The sequence below is a fragment of the Nyctereutes procyonoides genome, unplaced genomic scaffold, assembly GCF_905146905.1.
Source record: "Nyctereutes procyonoides isolate TBG_1078 unplaced genomic scaffold, NYPRO_anot_genome, whole genome shotgun sequence".
Taxonomy (NCBI): Eukaryota; Metazoa; Chordata; class Mammalia; order Carnivora; family Canidae; genus Nyctereutes; species Nyctereutes procyonoides.
Genome location: NW_026575082.1, coordinates 39045999 through 39066271, shown reverse-complemented (window position 1 = coordinate 39066271; position 20273 = coordinate 39045999). Strand labels below are relative to the sequence as shown.

General features: G+C 36.7%; 1 protein-coding gene across 1 annotated transcript in view; it reads left to right on the top strand.

The window, feature by feature from the left end:
• Positions 1-2614: 2614 nt before the first annotated feature.
• Positions 2615-20273, top strand: part of LOC129514579 (thrombospondin type-1 domain-containing protein 7B) — a 741731-nt gene continuing 724072 nt past the window's right edge. Inside the window, exon 1 of the mRNA XM_055333257.1 lies at positions 2615-2753. Coding sequence (XP_055189232.1) covers positions 2615-2753 — 139 coding nt within the window. The remainder of the gene's footprint in view (positions 2754-20273) is intronic.

The window sequence follows — 20273 nt, the reverse complement described above, 5'->3', positions numbered from 1 at the left end:
CAGGGTTCACAACAGCCTCTACTCAGGTAAGTGTAATGGTTTTATTTTGATTGTTTTTATTTTAAAGTTAAAATCCAAAGATTGATGCAAACTTCAAGATATTTAAATATGATTTTTTGACTAATCATTCCATCTTACATGAAGTTGTACTGGAACTCTTTAATTCTTTTAAATCTTTTTTGGCTTCCACCTATAGCTATTTAGAGTGTAGTAAATATGCTTTTGGTCCTCCTCTTCCATTTACATATTTATGATTTGAATGTTTTTAGATATGCTGGATACGTGTCTGTCACTGATGGGGATGGACAATGTCTCTTCTTATATCCTGATGATTTCCTGTCATAAAAGAAGTTTTCTTAGTAGAGAACTGGTCCTGCTAGCCAATCAATTTATTAATAGTAATAATAATAGTTTAGGGGGCAGCCCTGGTGGCGCAGCGGTTTGGCGCCGCCTGCAGCCTGGGATGTGATCCTGGAGACCCGGGATCGAGTCCCACATCGGGCTCCCTGCATGGAGCCTGCTTCTCCCTCTGCCTGTGTCTCTGCCTCTCTCTCTCTGTGTCTATGAATAAATAAATAAAATCTTTAAAAAAAAATAATAGTTTAGGATAGACTACCCTACGATGCAAATCATTTTTACCAAAAGTTCTATCCTTAGAATAAACTAAAATTAATATCCATGTTGCAAAAGCGTAGTTGTAGCAAATCATACTCTTGGATGCTTGCCACAAAGAAATGTGGCCAGTTCAGTTCTCTAAGCCTGAGGTTTTTGAATCGTGTCCAGTAATGCTGCAAAGGTTCCGTGAAATAGTCTAACAGGCTGGTCTTGGGGGCAGTCAAGCAAGAGAGCTCTATCTTATTTCAGCTGGATCACTCCATTTTGATGTTTCTCAGTATTGGTATGCAGTACAGAATTTAAAAAAAAAAAAAAAAAGGTTTTGGTTGTTTATTTAAGTTCCCTTTTCATCCCTGGATCCAGGCAGACCATTGGAGAGCTGTGCACTTGAATTGCACTGCTTCACTCCTTTGTAGAATCTTTTTTACTGATCTGTACTTTTCCACTGTACCCTTGCAGTGTTTCAGGAGTGCCACAAGACTCTGCTGTATACAGTTTGCCACCGTTTCTTTTATTTGATGAGGTGCTGTGTTTGGCACATTGCTCAGCACATCATATATGTTTATGATGAGGACTCGTGAGGTAAATTCTATTAGTGCTTGAGAGCAGAGCAGGGGCTCCTCCTAAAACAATAATGAAAAAAAAAGATATAATTTTCTCCTACATACATAGGTACTTCTTTCTTTGGTCACTAGGAAGCTCACAGTCACATTCACTCCCTGCTTTTAGTAATGTTGTGGGTAAATATGTAGGGACAGTAACTTCTACCCTTGGTATCCTTTTACCATTCAATCCTTTTGTCTTTGTCCAGCTATGTCTCTTAATCCATTTTTCTGGTATTGCACTGTGGCAAGTTATCTCCAATCTCCTTAGCTCTAGGTCGACTTTTCTTATTATCTTTTGGGAAACTACCTGGATATCCTATAGGCACATCAGATTTAATATTCTCTAAAGGAAATTCTTTTTGTCTTCTCTTTCAAACCTGCCCCTCTTTCCCTTTCCTCCTTTGGTAATGGGGTCCCATCTGTTCAGTCTTGTAAATTGGGAGTCTTGCTTCCCTCTCATAACCCATGAGATTGTTAACTGAACCGGGCTGCTGCATTACATTTCACATCTTCCTATATCCTTTCATTCATCAGTTCTTGCCTGGACTATGCCTCATTTTCTAACTAGCCTCATCCCTGATGCACCCTGATGTCACTTATTTAAAAGTCATTTGCTCTCCTGAAATGCTTATTGTTATTATTTGCAGAATGAAGCTCAACTCACTCATATGACATTCAATGCTCTTCATAATTTGCTTCCCAACCTATGTTCTAAATTTCATCTCGGTCCATTCATTCCTCTGCTTTGCATCCCTCACAGCAGCCACTGGCCCACTCATCAACCCCCAAACACAAAATGCATGACAGCACCTGGTTCTTATGGCCTGAAGTGCCCTTCTGCTTCTTCAAGCCCTTGTTTTCCTAAGGCTCCTCACAGATATTACCTGTATGAGATTTCCCTCTCTTTTTTTTCTCACCACAGAAGACCTAATTGCATCCCCTTCTGTCTTTCCATTTCACTTTCTTAATACTACTGTTAGAGCATTCTTTCCCCTATTTTGGATTTTGCTTTATGTTCTGTTTATTCCCAAATCGTGAGCTCCTCAAAGAATTTGGCTAAATCAAAGGTGGGAATAGACCGTGTATCTGCCAACCTTGCTCTTACAAATAATAGTAGACTGAATGGGGGACTATGAAGTCCTTAAGACTGATAGTATCTTCAATGGGTAAGGATTGAAAGCATGGCTAATTAACCTTTGATCTTAAAATGTTAATAGTATAAGTATTCCTTTTATGGAAATGGGAGTTTGTAATGTCATCATGGTAAAGGTTCTAGCAGTCAGTGTGAGTTTTTGTAATTTGTACAGAAGAAACTTATCTGGTTTTCTTTCTTTCTTTTCCTTTTTTTTTTTTTTTTTAGGAATAGGCAAGTCAAGAGGCTGAAAATCTGAAGAATGTTTTCAAAGGGTAATCTGGCTGTCATTTGCTGGTTATGGAGGAGCATGAGGAAGCTATTTCTATTGCTTTCTCTCTTGCTGTCCCATGCAGCTCATTTGGAAGGCAAAAAGGATAATCAGTTCATCTGGAAACCAGGTAGGAATGTCCTGGCTGTTGTCCTTTGTCCCACTTTCATTAATGATAAGAATATCCTATGCATCCTTGTTTGTATTTCTGGAATAGTAGGAAATATCCAGAGAGGAAAAATAGACTTTTTCTCTTTACAATAAAACTTACATTTAATTTTTATTACTGCATAATTGTCACCTCTTTCTGTGATGCTGTTACACTTCTGAATTTTCATGTTGTTGTCAATTAAAGTTATGAGTTCCATAATTACATCTGCTTCTCCTTTGTCAAATGTATCACCACTGTGCAGCACATTTGTAGCAAAAATGACATCTGAATTTAGCTGATATCCTCAGCTAAAAATGCTTTGTACTAGTTCTGTATGTCTCTCCCTTTTAGCTGACAAACTAGTTAGCTATTTATTATTGAATATTTTTTAGCCTAGATCCTACATATCTAGGTTTGGAGAGCATGAAGAATTGTCCTAACAATTTTGCTCATTAGCTGTGACTATAAAGTCTCCTTAATATATTTTGAGATCCTCAGCTACCTTGTTCATCAGTATATGAATAAGTTGAATTGAAATTTGGAGGTTTGCATATAACTCATGTTCTTCTGTAAGTATTTCATTAATTTGAGTGTGGAAAAGAGCTGTTAAATTTAATTTTAAAGGCTAACACTTTATTATCTTAAATGATGAACCCTAAACATCTTGGCTTCTTTGTATTACTGATGTGTTTCTTTGCTCTAGATTTTAATTTTTGTAGTTTCATAATCAGATCATTTAAAAATTTATTACTGGTTCAATAGTCCATTCTTACAAATACAGATAACTTATATACTTAATATCTTAGAATAGGAAAATGTTATGTTGTAGAAGATGTATGGTCCTTGAAGAGATTTCATTTTGTTCTCATCGTTGTAAATTAAATAGACTGCAAATGTATTGTGTCACTATGGAAATATGTACAAAAGTGATATTTGTAATATTTAAATGACTTTGCAAAAATGAAAGTAAATTATACTTTAAAGTATATTAAGTAAAAAACCTAGTGCCATTAGAGATATGGTCTGGAGGAAATTTAATTGCACTAAAGCGCCTATAAATTAATTTAATTGTGGGCTCTAATACTACATTAGTGATTTGTATTTTTTACCTCATGGTAGTTTTAGTAAGCTTTGGAATAGTTCTAGAAGTAAGTCTTGCAATTCTGTGAAAGGGGCTATTTTGTTTTAATCACAAAAGGCTAAACATTTTATCAAATCTAAATGAACACATTTGTGTGACTTCACTCTTGTCTAAAATTCTCAAAAAAAAAAGTGCAGTTAGGATGGAAGGAAAGTAGCAAATGAGATGTGTGAAGAAAAAGGGCTTATTTGGACACAAATTTTAAAAATAAGTCTGCTTTTCTAAAAGCAGGTTGTTGGAACAAGATGGTACAGACCAATGCTGTAGTGGATGAATTCTTTGATAACTGTCAAACTTCAGTTTCAGAGATACATTCCTTCCCATCAGACACATTGCACTGTTCCAAATGAGTCTCTGTCGTCACTCTCATTTCCCCTCGTGTTTATTACCTCTTTCTCTCCTTAACGTGCGATCAAAAAAGTGATAAATATATATTTCCCATGTGGGTTTGCTTCAAAATTACAAGTTTATTACTTGAATATGACCAGATATTTTAAAAGTAGAAAAAATTTAAAAGATGCAAAATGAAAAGCAAACGTCCAGACCATATATTCCAATCTTCAATCTCTTATGTATCCTTCAGAGATTTTCTTTGCACATGAAAGTATATATCCATGCATATTTATGTATATAAACCGCATAAGATACACACATACGCACAAAGTACTACTATTGTTATTTAAAGTTCTGACAAAAAAGAAGCAGTACATGCAAAGAAGGTCATTGGGAGGAGTTTAATAAAAGGACTATTCATGAAAGTGGTAAAGTGTGAGCAGAGTTTAAGAACAGCTACAAGGAATTGTGGAGTACCCCTGAGCTAGTGTCAGTTTTTAGGACTTCTGGATCTTCAGGGGCAAAAAAAGGAAGTGGTTTCTGGAATCTGGAAAGAAAACTTTAAGGAGAGGATGCCCCCCCAGATGCCATGACCTTTAGAGGGATGTAACTAACCTGCAGTGAGAAGTAGGAAAGGGGTCAGAGGAATATAGCTCTTGCCCTCACATCTCCTGCCAGAGATGTCATTGGCTGAACCCAACCAGAAGCTGCAGGGCCAGGAGACCTCATTGATTTATCTATACAGACCAGTCTCCTGGGCTGGAAGCAGAGTAGATAATGATGGAGAAGGTGGTCTTGAAAATAACTAATTCATACATATGTATATGTACATATATACACACACTCTGCTTCATATAATAAGAATCATACTATGAACCCTTTGTAGCTTTATTTTATCACATAATGATGTCTTGATGAACATTACCTATTAGTGTACATGGGGCAATTTTATCTTTTAATGGTTATATAGTATTCTTTTGTATTTTTATTCAATAATTTATTTAACCAGTGCCTTGTAGCTTTATCTTTTCTTTTCCTACTGCTTGGCATATCAGCAGTTTTTGGTGTTTTGCTACTATAAATTATAGTGACATGAATGCTACACTATTATAAAGGTAAACAACATAGCATTTTGAAGAGGTATATGCACTAGAGCAATTCTGGGTCGTTACCTTCAAGGCAATTTTAGCATCTTAGAATCTGTTAATGTGCTTCTACATGAGTTTATTATGTTTCATTTGGATTTTTTTTTTTTTAAAAAAAACTTGTTTTGCTGGTGATATCAGTTATATTTTTGGGGTATGTTATCAAATCTGACAACTCAGGTCCAGTATATTCTGAAATTTGAACAGCTTTCCCAGGAGACCCAGGAGATAAGTTTATTTTAGAAACCTAGAAACCCTTCTCTTGGTTTAGATTGCAGTATCAACAACTTAAGCTTTTTGTTGGTGTCTCCTGTTTTCCCTGAGTTCATGGATGAGCTGTTAGTCAACCTCATCCAAACTGGAGGCATTTCTAAGTGATTCCGGGCTTTGGGTAAACAATGGACTGATGAATAATAAGTGAGTGGAATATTATGTTGCTAAGGATTTCTGTACTGAGAGAAAGTAGTGAGCTGTAGGATGTGGGGTCATTGATCTGGCAAAGCTGTTGAATGCCTCTTATCATTGCAATGAGCTCCTCTGATCTATATTTAGTGTCAAGCAATCTACCATCCATGCCAAGAAGAAGGATTGCATCAGCAAGAGTACCAGATAAGGAGTGATGTTGCTTATTGCTTTAAGTAAATATATAACTATTCATGCCTGCTGCTTTGAAGAGATCTGTTTATCTGAACAGATCATGGTTTCTAAAGCCATAGCAACTAGTGGTCTCAAAACATTTCTTAGTATTGGTTCTAAGAGATTCGTTCATTCCACTAATACCTGTCGAGTCCTTATTGTGTGTCAGGCACTGTTACAAGCACATGAGATAAACTGAGAATAAAGCAGACAAAGGAATGGGGTAATGAACATGATAGAGAAGGTAAATAAACAGTATGCTAGATGGTGGTAAGTGTTCAGAAGGAAAGAGAAGGCAAGGAAGAGGGATATGCAATAAGATGGAGAGACCAAAATTGCCAGCAGGTGGGCTGTGGGATGCTTCACTAAAGAGGTGAGTTTGAATCAATATCTGAAGCAAGAAGGGAGTCAGCCAGGGGGATAGAGGGTAAAGAATTTTCCAGATGAAAGTCTCAACAAAGGCAAAAGGCCCTGAAGCAAGAGTGTGTGCAACATGTTTGGAGACCAGAGAAGAAGCCAGCTTGCTGGAACAGAGTGAGCATGGGGGACAGTGACAAATCAGGTCAGTAGACGGAATGGGACTCAAATCAGGTGTCATACATACAATTTGGCTTTTGCTCTGGGTGAGACAGAAAGACACTGGGGAGTTTTGAGAGCGTGGTGACATGATCTTTATTTTTAATAAGATTATAGTAGAATCATTGTGGGTGGTCAATTAAGAATGGTGGAAGCAGGAAGGCCAGTGAGGAGGCTTCTGTAAAAATAATGAAGAATGATGATACAGCTTGACCCAAGGTCATGGCAGTGAAGGTGGTGAGGAGAGATTGAATTCTGGATATATTTAAGGCCATGGTTTTCAACCAGGGGTGACTTTGCCCCGCAGGGGACTTTTCTGTTTGTCACAACTGGGGTGAGCTACTGACAACCATAGATAGAAGCGACAAGATGGCCCCCTCACAACAATGACCAGGCCCCCAAGGGTCAATAGTGCCCAGACTGAGAAACCTTGATTGAAGGTAAAGCATCATGACTTACTGATATGCGGGTACAGGGAAGCAAAGAGACTCATGGGTAACACTGAGACTGCTCTGAACAGCTGGACCAGGGGAGCTGCTGTCACTTAACACAGGCCAACTATGAAGGAACTGGCATGGAGACACCATTAGCAATTTGGGACTGAACATGTTACATTGTTGAGAAATTTGTGAGAGATGCTCACTAGGAAGTTGAATATATGGGTCTTTTTAAAAAATATTTTATTTATTTATTCATCAGAGAGGGGTGGGGCGCAGAAACATAGGCAGAGGGAGAAGCAGGCTCCATGCAGGGAGCCCGATGTGGGACTCGATCCCGGGTCTCCAGGATCAGGCCCTGGGCTTAAGGCAGAGCTAAACTGCTGAGCCACTGGGGCTGCCCGAATATATGGGTCTTACTTAAATTAGGAGAAAGTCTCTGCCAGTGCAGAGACTTCAGTGAAGAAGTCACTATCAAAGTGATAGAATTTAAATATGTAGCCTTAGAACTGAAGAGATGACCTTAAAATTTGTCATCCTATGCATGTAGAGGATATACTTTCACTGTGCTTCCTTTGTGCCCAAAAACATTAAAAATTGCAGTAGTAAAATACACATAACATAAACTTTACCATTGTAACCATTTTGAAGTATACAATTCAGTGACATTTAGTATGTTCACAGTTGGTGCAGACATCACCACTCTCTAGTTCCAGAACATTTTCATCACTCCAAATTACATCTTGCAAGTGAGTTTATAAAAAGCCTGGAAAACAAGTTTTGCTATGAATAATAAGGTATGAAAGGAAAAAAAAATAATCCACATTTGTCTCTTTGTGAGAAGTTCTTTTAATAGCCTTAAATCATCCTAAGAGATCCTTTGAGTATACGAAAGAGCTAGAGCTTTATACGCAGGCCGACCCACATTCGAATCCTAGTTATCTAAAGAGAAGAGAGTTCAGCCCTATTTATCCATCCAAAAGTAAGGATAATAAATACTTCATGGGACTTTTCTGAACATTAAGTAAAACAATTTATGGAAATACCTGTGTATAATATACCTACTCAATAAATGTTACCTATTATTATTTTTTAATCATTATTAATAATCCAGTGTGTACAATATACTTCCTTTTATGTTATCCAATTTTTGCATACTTCTGCTCTTTAAACATACAGAAAAGAGGAGATCAGCTTGACAGTTAAATATATTTTATTAATAAGTAGTCATAAGTAATTTCACTAACTTTTTAGGCCTAGAACTTTCTATATGACATGGTCTTGGAAAGCTTTCATTTCAGTAGCTCCTTCTCAGTGAATGAAAAGGGTGAGAATAATGACTCATGTTCTAAGAACTAAGTGGTTAAGTTGGAATTAATCTTTTTTTCAGGGAAAAAAAGGGGATTATGAAAATGACATTATATAAGGAAAAAGGATCTTACATAGAGTAATATTTATTTATAGCTTAAATAGTTATGTTTTCAGCATTGAAAGCACTTTAAGAAAAAATAATACAAAATTATATATATTACATTTATGTAACATATATATAACTTAAAGTTTAGGGATCCTAGAGAAAATATAATGTTCTTAGGAGAGAGCTAATTTCTTGCCTATGTCCATGAAATATTTCTTTTGAGAATTTTATTAAATTGAAATCATTTAAATTACTTATATGGATATTAATCTTAGAGACAGTGCATAATATACTCTCAGTGGTGTGATTTCTTTGACATCAAAAAGCATAGACATATATGGCATGGGATTCACTGCTAAAAATTCTAATTATTTTTCTTTAGAGACCACAAGTACTAATAATGTTATAATGCTCCCAAAAAGTCAGAACAAGTCTTTATTATTTAAGTAATATAAAATAAATTATTCTGCTTTTTTTCCTGAGTAATGCTATAATACACACTCCCTGAGGACAGGGATTTTGCCAATTTTATTCATGGATATGTACCAGGTACCTAGTACACAAATAACTGTTGCGCGAAATATTCCCAGCACATTACGTATTTGCAGAGTGTGGGGAACTGTCTTCTGTGGGTTTGTCTGTGTAAATTCGTGTATTTAAGAGGGTGATGAGACTGCAGAAATAGAAGGTATGATGTCCTGCTATTCTAGAACTCGATATAAATATTAAGGAGAGAATATAGAATTAATAAAAACCAAAGTCAAACATATAGATCAGTAAATATGAAAATAGGCCCATATTTCCTTGTTGTTTGGTTCCAGGACTGTTTCTGATCATCTCTGGAAAAAGATCTTGAAGACACGTTTTTATAACGAGGAATGGGTGCATAGTTTGAAATTTACTGTCCTCTAATCCTTCTGATGATGCATTACAGTTGCATGTCACCTCCCAGGTCATTTTCACAGGGGAGCCACTTCCAGTACCTTGTGCTATTTATCCTGATGTTCCCCTCCATGTTTCTAAGCCATCTGCTTGTTACTGAGAGTTCTCGATTTATACAGACTAGATATTTCCTATTGATTTTCTGTGATGTTAGTTGAGGATGTATCCCTCATCTCCTGCCCCTTTTCCTCCTTACCAACCCCCTTCAAACTGGTGAGATCACAATCTTTAAATCAGTGATTATTTTTACATGGATAACTGTTCTCTGCTGAGCCAAGCAGTGTTCAGTGCTTCTGCATCCCTCTTCTCAGCTTTTTGTTTGGCACAGAAGTGAAAAATTGCCTCATTTTTCCCTTTGGTTTCCCCTTCTTTGAGCCTATTGCTGTCTTCCCCTGATGCTGGACTTGATGTGTCACACACCCATTGTGAAATTTTTTGAAGCACTCAAGCACGGCTGCAAATACTCTACCAAATGTTTTCTTTGGGAGATCTTTCCACCGTTGTTTTCTTGGGATTGTTCCTTCATGTTTTCATCTGAAACCTCATGGTCCCTGCTCTCTTTCTCCTCTTTGCCTTTGTTGGCTTATTTTCTAGAATTACTAAACTTACCTGTTAGAACTGCTAAAATCGGGTACATTGGAAGTAATTTTTCCTGTCTGAAAGTGTTTCTGTATTTGTCATATACTTCACTGATAGCTCAGGTATGGAGTTCAAGGTTAAAAGGAGTGTTTTGTACCATTTATGCTTCCTCTTTCTTTTTCTCTTCTATTCATGTGTTTGTTTGATCATGGTCTCTTATGTGGGGATGTATGAAGTGTACATAGTACACTTCAGAATTTTGAAGGTTTTTGCTTCCCTCTGCTTTAGCTTCCAGTGTTGTTGCTAAGAAGTTTGATGTTATTCTGATCTCATCTCTTTGTACATCATTTACTTGTTTTCCTCTTTCTGGAACCTTCTTTTTATGTAGGATGTTCTGAAATTTCATGATTATATACTTTGGGGTACTTCTTTTTTTCCTTATTGTCCTGAACACTAGGAGGATATTTTAATTAATATGCTCAGGTTCTGCAGTGTTGACATTTACTTTGTATGTGGTTTCCTCCCTCCTGAAACTTCTCAAGACAGATACTTTAGCTCTCTAGCCGATCTTTAATTTTTAGATATTCCCTGTTTTTCTGTGTGCTTTCTTTTGTTTGCATTTTTATTTTAATTTCTAAAATATTGATTCTACTTAACCTTTCAGCCTTTCCTTTGAATACTTTTTATTTCAGTATCATGTTTTTGAATTTCTGAGGTCTCTTTTTCTCTGATTATATTTTTAGTGCATCTTGTTTCATAAATGTATTTTCTTTTCATTTAGAAAATGTTCGTAGTAGTTTAATTTTTTCCCTTTTCATCCTCTGTACCATTTATCCTTCCTCTAAATTTCTTCTTTTCTATTCATGTGTTTGTTTGATCACAGTCTCCGAGGTAGGGAGCTTTCTTTTAATGTCAATTGGTTATGGCCTATCTCCTTAGTGTTTCCCAAGAGTGAAGCACTAAAGACAAATGGGGCACTCTGCCTATGTATTCCACTTGGGCTTCATATCAGGCTTCTCTGAATGATGAACTGGCCTTTTTATTGAAGAATGGGTTCCTCAAAAGTCTATATCTGTCAGTCTTAAAAGACTTTACTCTGGGCCTTAACCATGGGTTTATTTAAGGTGAAGCTAAGCTGCCATAACAAAGATACACCCAAGTGCAGTTGTGTAAAAACAATAGCTCCTCCTGTGGCTCTCATGGGAAAGTCTCATGAAGTTAGTGGTCCAGACTGATCAGTGATTCAGCAACATGTAGTCCTTTAGCCATGTTTTATTTCAGTCTTGTGGGAGGATATTATCCTTTTCTGCCCATCTAGGTGAGATCAGTCATTTCTATGTTCTAGTTAGTAGAAAGTTAACTTGTGTTATTGATTTGCAATTATTTCATTTTTAAAACGTCTTAGAAATAAAAATTATAATCATGAAAAAAGAAAGTTAACTTCAACAAATAACATAGAAGTTTCATACTTCTTTTCATTTCTCTATTTCTGTGCAACAGCCCACTCCAAAATAATGGTTTCAAACATTGATAGTCATCAAGTTTCACTCTTGGGAAACACTAAGGAGATAGGCCATATCCAATTGACATTAAAAGAAAGCTCCCTACCTCGGAGACCATGATCAAACAAACACATGAATAGAAAAGAAGAAATTTAGAGGAAGGATAAATGGTACAGAGGATGAAAAGGGAAAAAATTAAACTACTACAAATATTTTATGACTCACACAAGATGCTCACACATCTGAGGGTGATGGTCCAGCGAGGTGATCTCACTTGGGGTCTCTTATGCTGTTGCAGTCAGATGGTGGCATGGGCTGTCATGTGGAAGTCTGCTTCACTCAGCTGCCTCAAAAAGCTATGGTTAGAATAGCTGGGCCTCTAGGTATCTCTTTCTCTTTCTCTGTGTGGTCTGTATGCCTGGTCTCTTCATATTGAGGCTTCAGGGTAGCCAGAATTCTTACATGGTAGCTGAAGACTCTCAGAGCAAATTCCAAAGAGAAACAGGCAGGAGTGGTATGTTTTTTTCTAACCTAGACTAGGAGCCATGCATGATCATTTCTGCTACCTTTTGTTGGTTGCAAGGGAGTCTGTAAGGGGGGAACTTAGGTTCCATCTTTTGACAGGAGGTGAGTCAAATAATTTGCAGTCTTCATTACAGGGGTTATTTAGTGCCTGGATTGCTCGGGGTTCTCCAGAGAAACAGAGCATATAGCATGTTATACATGTGATATATGTGCATGAGTAAATATACGTATGTGTACATACACACACATATCTATATATCTATATCTCTCTATCTCTCTATCATCTATCAATCTATATACATATATATAGAGAGAGAGAGAAAGAGAGAAAGAAGGAGGGGAGACAGGGAAGGAGAGAGATTATATATTATCTATTATAAGTAATTGGCTCACGTGATTATGAAGCCTAAGTAATCCTGTGATCTGCCATCTGGAGGCCCCAGAAAACCAGTACTGTAGTTTCAGTTTTAGCCTAAAAGCCTGAGAACCAGAGGAACCAGTGGTGCAAGTCCCAGTTCAAACGCAGGAGAAGAATAGTGTCTCAGCTCAAGAAGTCAAGCAGAGTGAATTTTTCCTTCCTCTCTCTTTTTGTTCTGTTCAGGCCCTCAGTGGGTTAGAGGATGCCTGTCCAAATTGCGGATGGAAGTCTGCTTTACTCAGTTTACTGATTCAAATGCTAATCTCCTCAGAAGCACCCTCACAGATATACTAATAAATAATGTTTAACTAAATATTGGGCATCCTGTGGTCCAATCAAGTTGACACATAAAACTGACCATTATCCCTTCGTCTTCTGAAATGAACTTTTCCTTGACTGCTTATACTGCACTACAGAAATGACCAGGGCAGAATGACCTTGGCGGGGATGGTTCAACATTGAGTCCTCAACATTTCACTTAATTTCTCTCTTTTTTTTTTTTAATTTTTTTTATTTATTTATTTACGATAGTCATACAGAGAGAGAGAGAGAGAGGCAGAGACACAGGCAGAGGGAGAAGCAGGCTCCATGCACCGGGAGCCTGACGTGGGATTCGATCCCGGGTCTCCAGGATCGCGCCCTGGGCCAAAGGCAGGCGCCAAACCGCTGCGCCACCCAGGGATCCCAGTTTCTCTCTTTTGAATAGCATACTTCATCATTGTCTTCCAATGTGTATGCTGTCCTCAAAAATGTTCTCTTGAGGAGATGAATTTTGCTGCCTGTTTTCCTGCAGAGATTGAGGAAGGAACAGAGAGAGGCATCTGTGGGGCTAATTAATTCTATTTATAGACTTTTAATTATTCCCCATATCAAGCCACAAGCCTTACTCCTTTCTGGTGCCTCTAGGTCCCAAGTCTGCCCAACGTTCTGCAAGTATAAATTGGCTTTTTCTCTTGTTTCCATGCTCTTCTGTAAGCCCCTAATCCTCAGCTTCCTTTACTTTGTCAGGTTGCCTAGTGCTCCTCTGTCTGCTCTCTGTGCTCCAGAATTTATTGCTATCTGTTCTTCACCTCTTAATATATTTTTGACCCTTATCGAGTTATATCTCTTAATGCCTTTTTTGTCAGTTCAGTGGAGTATTAGGAGGAGTGAAAATATATACTTGTATTGTACTCCCTGAGTTGATGAGAAGTCTCACTTATTTTTCTGCCAGTTTTACTAAAGGTTGTTTATTCTGGAATGAAGAGGATGTCTAAATGGTAATTTTTGTGATTGACTCAGTTATTCTCTTTGAGCATGTGTTACAAAAATCTGTCGCTAATAAAGTTAACTGGCCAACCAAACTGCGCCCAGGTTAAAATTTTTAAAATTTTAATTTGAATGTTTATTGTCTCTGTATGTTTTGGGTTGGACTGAGCTATTGGACTGGGGTTTAATCTGGGAACAGTTTCTCTCTGGAGGTCAGATTATCAACGGAAAGTTCTTTTATGGCCACCTGGAAATATCTGCCTTAACTTTTCCTTCCATGGTAGAATTTTGATTCTTACATACATTTGAATTATTCTTAACTAGGAAAATAGAGGCTTCTGTGGAAAGAAAGAAAAAAATAAAAAATGAAAACAAGTGAGATCTATCAAAGTGGGATTGAAACATGAACTAAAGGCTAGAAGACATTATTATGAATTCAAAAAAGCAACCTTAAAAGCTTATTTAATTTATTTTATTTTCTTAAATATTTTATTTATTTATTTGAGAGAGGGAGAGAGCATGAGTGGGAGAAAGGCAGAAGGAGAGAGAGAGAACCAGACTCCCTGCTGAGCTGAAAGCCGGATACTGGGCTCCAGCTCAGGGCCCCAGGATCATGACCTAATCCAAAAGCAGATGTTCAACTGACTGAGCTACCCAGGTTCCCCAAAAGCTTATTTTACAAACATATTCATGCTTATCACCTTAGGTACCATCAAATACAGTCAGTCTTGATTGGAAACAAATAAAAAAAAAAAGCCTGCCTTCTTACAGGTTGTTATAGATTTACTCAATCCATACATTGTTTTTTAAAAAGATTTATTTATTCATTCATGAGAGACACACACAGAGGCAGAGACACAGGCAGATGGAGAAACAGGCTCCTCGCAGGAAGCCCAATGTAGGACTCCTGGATCCTGGGATCATGCCCTGATCCAAAGGCAGATGCTCAACTGCTGAGCCACCCAGGCATCCCCATACGCTTGTTTTGATACATCCACAAAGTTCCCCGGAGTTTACAGTCACAGATGGCATCTGTGCTGCAGACATTAGATAATGTCTGAGACTCAGAGAAAAATAACTCAGAAGGTATACATTTGGGGTACCTGGGTGGCTCAGGTCTTGGTCCTGAGTCTTGGGATGGAGCCCAGAGCATAGGGCTTCCTGCTTGATAAGGAGTTTGCTTCTTCCTCTGCCCTCACCCCTCCACTTCTCTCTTTCTCTCTCTCAAATAAATAAATAAAATATTTTTAAAAAAGGTATACATTTAACACTGTTCATATTTACTACTCTCTTTAATGCTATGTACTTTTAAAGCTTATTTTCATAGCAAAAGTATGAATATGAATGAACCATCTCATCCTTTTGTTCCTTTGCTTCTTTGGAGTTACTATAGTAACCAAACTGTGGTTCATGTAGGGAGTCTTGATATTATTATCCCCTTATATTGATCATTTTCCCCCAAAAAGAAAAAGATAATAAGCTAATGTGGAATAAGTAGTTTTATCACCCAATGGTGGATTTCATTCATGAATATACTTTACTACAAATGGAACATAAGAAATGATAAGAATAGCATATGGATATATTTTTTGTGTATGTATTTTTCCTCAGGATTAATAATTTTTTAATTGAATGCAGCTGTTCAAAGATTTTTGTTGCTAAGTATGTGCACTGCGTTGAAAAGGAGTGGCTGCATTTTAAATCTTTTTTAAAACACAATTTTGAAGCTTAATTACTTAGCTCTCTTTGTAAAGAACCTGTAAACAATAAAGATGCCGACACTATATATTAGGCGGCCTGATTGAATGGTCCTAAACTTGGACACCACAGTCAGATTGTCTGGGTCCTAAGCCAAGCTGTGTGTGACCTCAAGTTTATGCCTTTACTTTCTCATCAGTCAATGGGGAGTAAATGAGAAAATATTTGTAAAATATAGTTCATAGTCTATGGTACATACTTTAAGAACTTTTTCTATACTCAAAGTTGCAGAACCATATACCTGAGGACATCATATGAACTGAACCAATAAATGAATGGTCGATAAGATGTGGGTTATTGACAGCCAAAGAGGTCTCCCCAAGCCCTACACCCCCCAAGATCCATCCATTCCTTCAGGGAGGGATAGTTTCAATTGTTCTCATTTGCCTTCTTAACCAGCTTAATCAACACTTACTGTGAAAATTAGATCCACCTCACAAAAAGTGTTTATTCTTGCCATCTGCATCATGAGATGTCTTAAAAACTAAATTAAATAATAAAAAGGAATGATTTGAAAAAATAAAGTAAATATTGCACAAAGTCATGTTAAATATTCAGTGCTACTCCCTTATCACTATTAAATGAGTGCTACTGTGAGAGATTATATCCTGTACCTTGCATATTCTGAAATGTAGAACCCTATTTAATTTGGACAGATAGACATTAAGGTATAATGAATATCATTTCTCTCAAGAGATGATTGGACATTCTTTTTCTCCACTTTAAAATTTATTTACTAAAATACACATTTTTTAAGTTGTCATTTTGTTTACTTTTAGTGACATTCCTCATGTACCTTAGCTCTTTCAAATATTGGACCTTCAAAAAATAATGTCCCCTGACATTTCCATTCATAAAATTCTACTTTATTATTTCCAAGGCACGAGCTATGGGATGCAATCCAAAACAATCACCAGGAAGAATGCAGTCTCAGAGCTTTCTTAAGGGCCAAGAATATGTGGCCTGATTTTGACCAAACCTAGGTTTGAACTTAAATGGATTTATCTGATTGACTTCTATCTTCAGACTCAGAATGAGAAAAAAAAGCAAGAGTACAAGGACACCTCAATATTTGTCAATAAGGTAAAAAAGTAAATATACTGTAATGCCTTTTCTTTTATGTATTACACTTTCCTCACAACAGCTTGAGATGTTGCAGGCAGATTAAGGAGGAAACTCACTTTGAATAGCATAGGTATTAAGTGATGAGACAACAGCTAGCCCAATGACCTAGAATTTTCATTATGCAAAGGCCTTTGGTTTTCCTCTTTTGAAACTTCTGACTTAGAACTGCTTATGATGTTTGCCATTCTCAGTAGAGAAGCCCATGAACCCCCAAAATGTCCACCTTCTCTATTTCCTCAGATTTCATATTAATTGCTTATCATTAATGCTTACAGTTGATGATCCAGATAAACATGTTTTATGCCGAGTGGAAGCTTCTCTTTATAGCATTCTATGATGTTACAATACTAGTAATTAGCACGAACGATTATTTTTAAAATTCTAAAAGTTTTATTAAAGTATAATACATATGTAAAAAATTACCTATTTAATATGTATATTTCAATTATTTTTACTGTGTACCAAGTTTTGCAGTCATCACCACAGTACCACTAATCCTCATTCCCACCTGCAACCCCAGGCAACTACTGATCTACTTTTGGGCTCTGTAGATTTGCCTTGTCAGGATATTTCCTATAAATGGAATCATACAGGATGTGGTCTCTTGTGACTGGCTTCTTTCATATAGCGTGATGTTTTTGAATTTCATTCATATTACAGCATGCCTTAATATCTCATTCCTTTGTATTGCTGAATAGTACAATAGTCTACTGTGTTAATATAACTTCTTTTATTCACAAATTGAGGGACATTTGAGTTGTTTCCACTTTACTGCTACTGTATATGGTGCTGCTATGAATGTACATGTGCAAGTTTTGGTGTAGACATATATTTTCTTTTTTCCTGGGAATGGATTTGTTGGGTTGTATGGCAAATAGATTGTTAACTCTTTAAGAAATGACACACCATTTTCCAAAGAGGTCATGCATCTTACATTCCTACCAGCAATATTTTTATCGTATTCTAGACAATAACATTTGTTATTGTCTATATTTTTGATTAAATTCATTATAGTCAGTGTGAAACAGAGTCTCATTATGGTTTTGATTTGAATTTTATTAATGATTAATGATATTGTCTTTATATGTATTTATTAGCCATTTATGTATTTTCTTTGGTGAAATGTCTATTCAAATTCTTTTTGCATTTCAAAATTGGGTGATAATCTTATTAGTGAGTTTCAAAAGTTCTTTTATGTTTTGGATACAACTGCTTTATTAAACATGTGATTTGAAAATACTTTCAGTCTGTGGTTTGGCTTTTCGATTTTTAATGATGTCTTTGAAGTGCAAAAGTTTTGAATTTTGAAGTCCAATTTATCAGTGTTTTCATTTGTAGATTGCACTGTTCAACCCATAGATAAAAAATCTTTGCCCTATTCAAGTTCTCAAAGATTTTTTCCTATATTTTCTTTTAAAAATTTTATAGTTTTAACTCGTAGACCTAAGCATAAGATAGATTCTAAATTACGGCTCTATATGGTGGGGGTAAAGATCTAAGTTCATTTCATTGCATGTAGCTATCCAGTTGTACCAGCACCATTTGTTGAAAGGCTATATTTTTTTCATTGAGTTGCCTTGTCATTTTTGTGAACATCAGTTGACCATAAATAAAAGGGTTTATTTCTGGACTTTTTGCTATATTCCACTAATTCCTATATGTCTATCCTCATGTCAATATTATGCTGTCTTGATAACTATAGCTTATCTTGGCAGCTTTATTATTTATTATCATTTTTATTTTGATAACTTTATAAGAAGTTCAGAAATTGGAAAGTGAAAATCCTCCAACTTTGTTTTATTTATTTATTTATTTATTTATTTATTTATTTATTTATTTATTTAGTGAGTATGGGGGTGGAGGGGCAGAGGGAGAGGGAAAGGGAGAGAGAGAATCTTAAGCAGGTTCCACTGGGTGTGGAACCTGATGCAGGGCTCCATCTCACAACCCTGAGATTATTACCTGAGCCGAAATCATGAGTCAGATGCTTAACCGACTGAGTCACCCAAGTGCCCCAAACTTTGTTCTTTTAAAAATTGCCTTTACTATTCTGAATCTCTTACATTTCCATTTTAGGATCAATTTGTCAACTTCTACATGAAGGTCTGCTGAAATTTTGATAGGAATGATGCCTAATCTATCAATCAATTTAGAAAGAATTGCCATTTTAAGAATATTGAATTTTTCAGTCCATGAACATGGAATATTTCTTCATTTGTTTTATTTCCCCTAGTAATATTTTGTAATCTTTAGGTTACAAAACTTTTACTTCCTTTAAATTATTTATAAGTATTTTATTTATTTTCAATGAGGTTATTCTCTTTTTTTCATTTTTGGGGTAAGATTTTATTTATTTAATTGAGAGGGAGCCAGGGGGAGCACATGCAGGAGGAGCAGCAAAGGGAGTGGGAGAAGTAGGAGAAGTAGGGTCCCCACCAAGCAGGGAGCCCGGACATGGGGCTGAATCCCAGGTCCCTGAGTTCATGACCTGAGCTGAAGGTAGACGGTTAACTGACTGAGCCACCCAGGATCCCCTGAATGGCGTTGTTCTCTTAATTACACTTTAAGATTGTTTATTGGTAGTACAAAGAAATATGATGGATTCCTTACATAGATCTTGTGTCTTGCCATGACTGGTTATTAAGCCTGTTTTGATAGATTAAGGGATTCTTTGATTTAAAATGGATGATACCAGGGATCTATGTAGAATTTCCTGGACTTTCTAGATATTAACTCTAGGAGTAAAATTTACTTGCAGTACTTCTTGCCTAACAGAAGCTTCTTGTGTAACAGAAGTGTTAAAACTCACTTAGGATCTATAACTTTTAATGAGTACTATTACCTCTCTGGTCCAGAAGGCCACTCCTAGCACTGCATCATGGCAAGAGCCTTTGTTTTGGGAAACAGATCAATAAAAGCAAATATGCCTTAAAGCACCAATGAAGCATGTTAAGGAAAATATCTTCAGTTAAATGAATAAGCTATTAAGACAGGGCAGCAGCTGGCCCATGTGTGTAGCTTATTGCGAAGAGTGCCTAGGAAAGGGAGAGGGGTATTGTTTTTCTGTTTCTTAGAACTACTTAAAGATCAGTCCTGGGGATTCCTGGGTGGCTCAGCAGTTTAGTGCCACCTTCAGCTCAGGTTGTGGTCCTGGAGTCCCGGGATCGAGTCCCCTGTCAGGCTCCCTGCATGAAGCCTGCTTCTCGCTCTGCCTGTGTTTCTGCCCTTCTCTCTTTCTCTCTCTCTCTCTCTCATGAATAAATAGAAAAATCTTAAAAAAAAATAAATCCATGAAGAAAAGCATGAGCTACAAAAACAATGTGTAAGCAAATAATTTAGTAAGTCTTAAATTTAATTCTAAACAATTATTTTTGCTTTAACTTGAAAAATGACATCAATCTCATACCAAAATCTAAGGTATCCTCAAAATAAGCAACAACAGTGAAGGCATGTTTGCATTCTAGTTTTCTTATTAGGGAAAGAGAAAGTAAATATATTTATTATGTCTTATTTAATAAATATGCTAGAAATATGAAAGTAGTCATCACACTACAATTCTGTATGTACATTTTAAACCATTAAAGGGGGCAGCCTGGGTAGCTCAGCGGTTTAAGGCGGCTTCAGTCCAGAGTGTGATCCTGGAGACCCAGGATCGAGTCCCACATCGGGTTCCCTGCAGGAGCCTGCTTCTCCCTCTGCCTATCTCTGTGTGTGTGT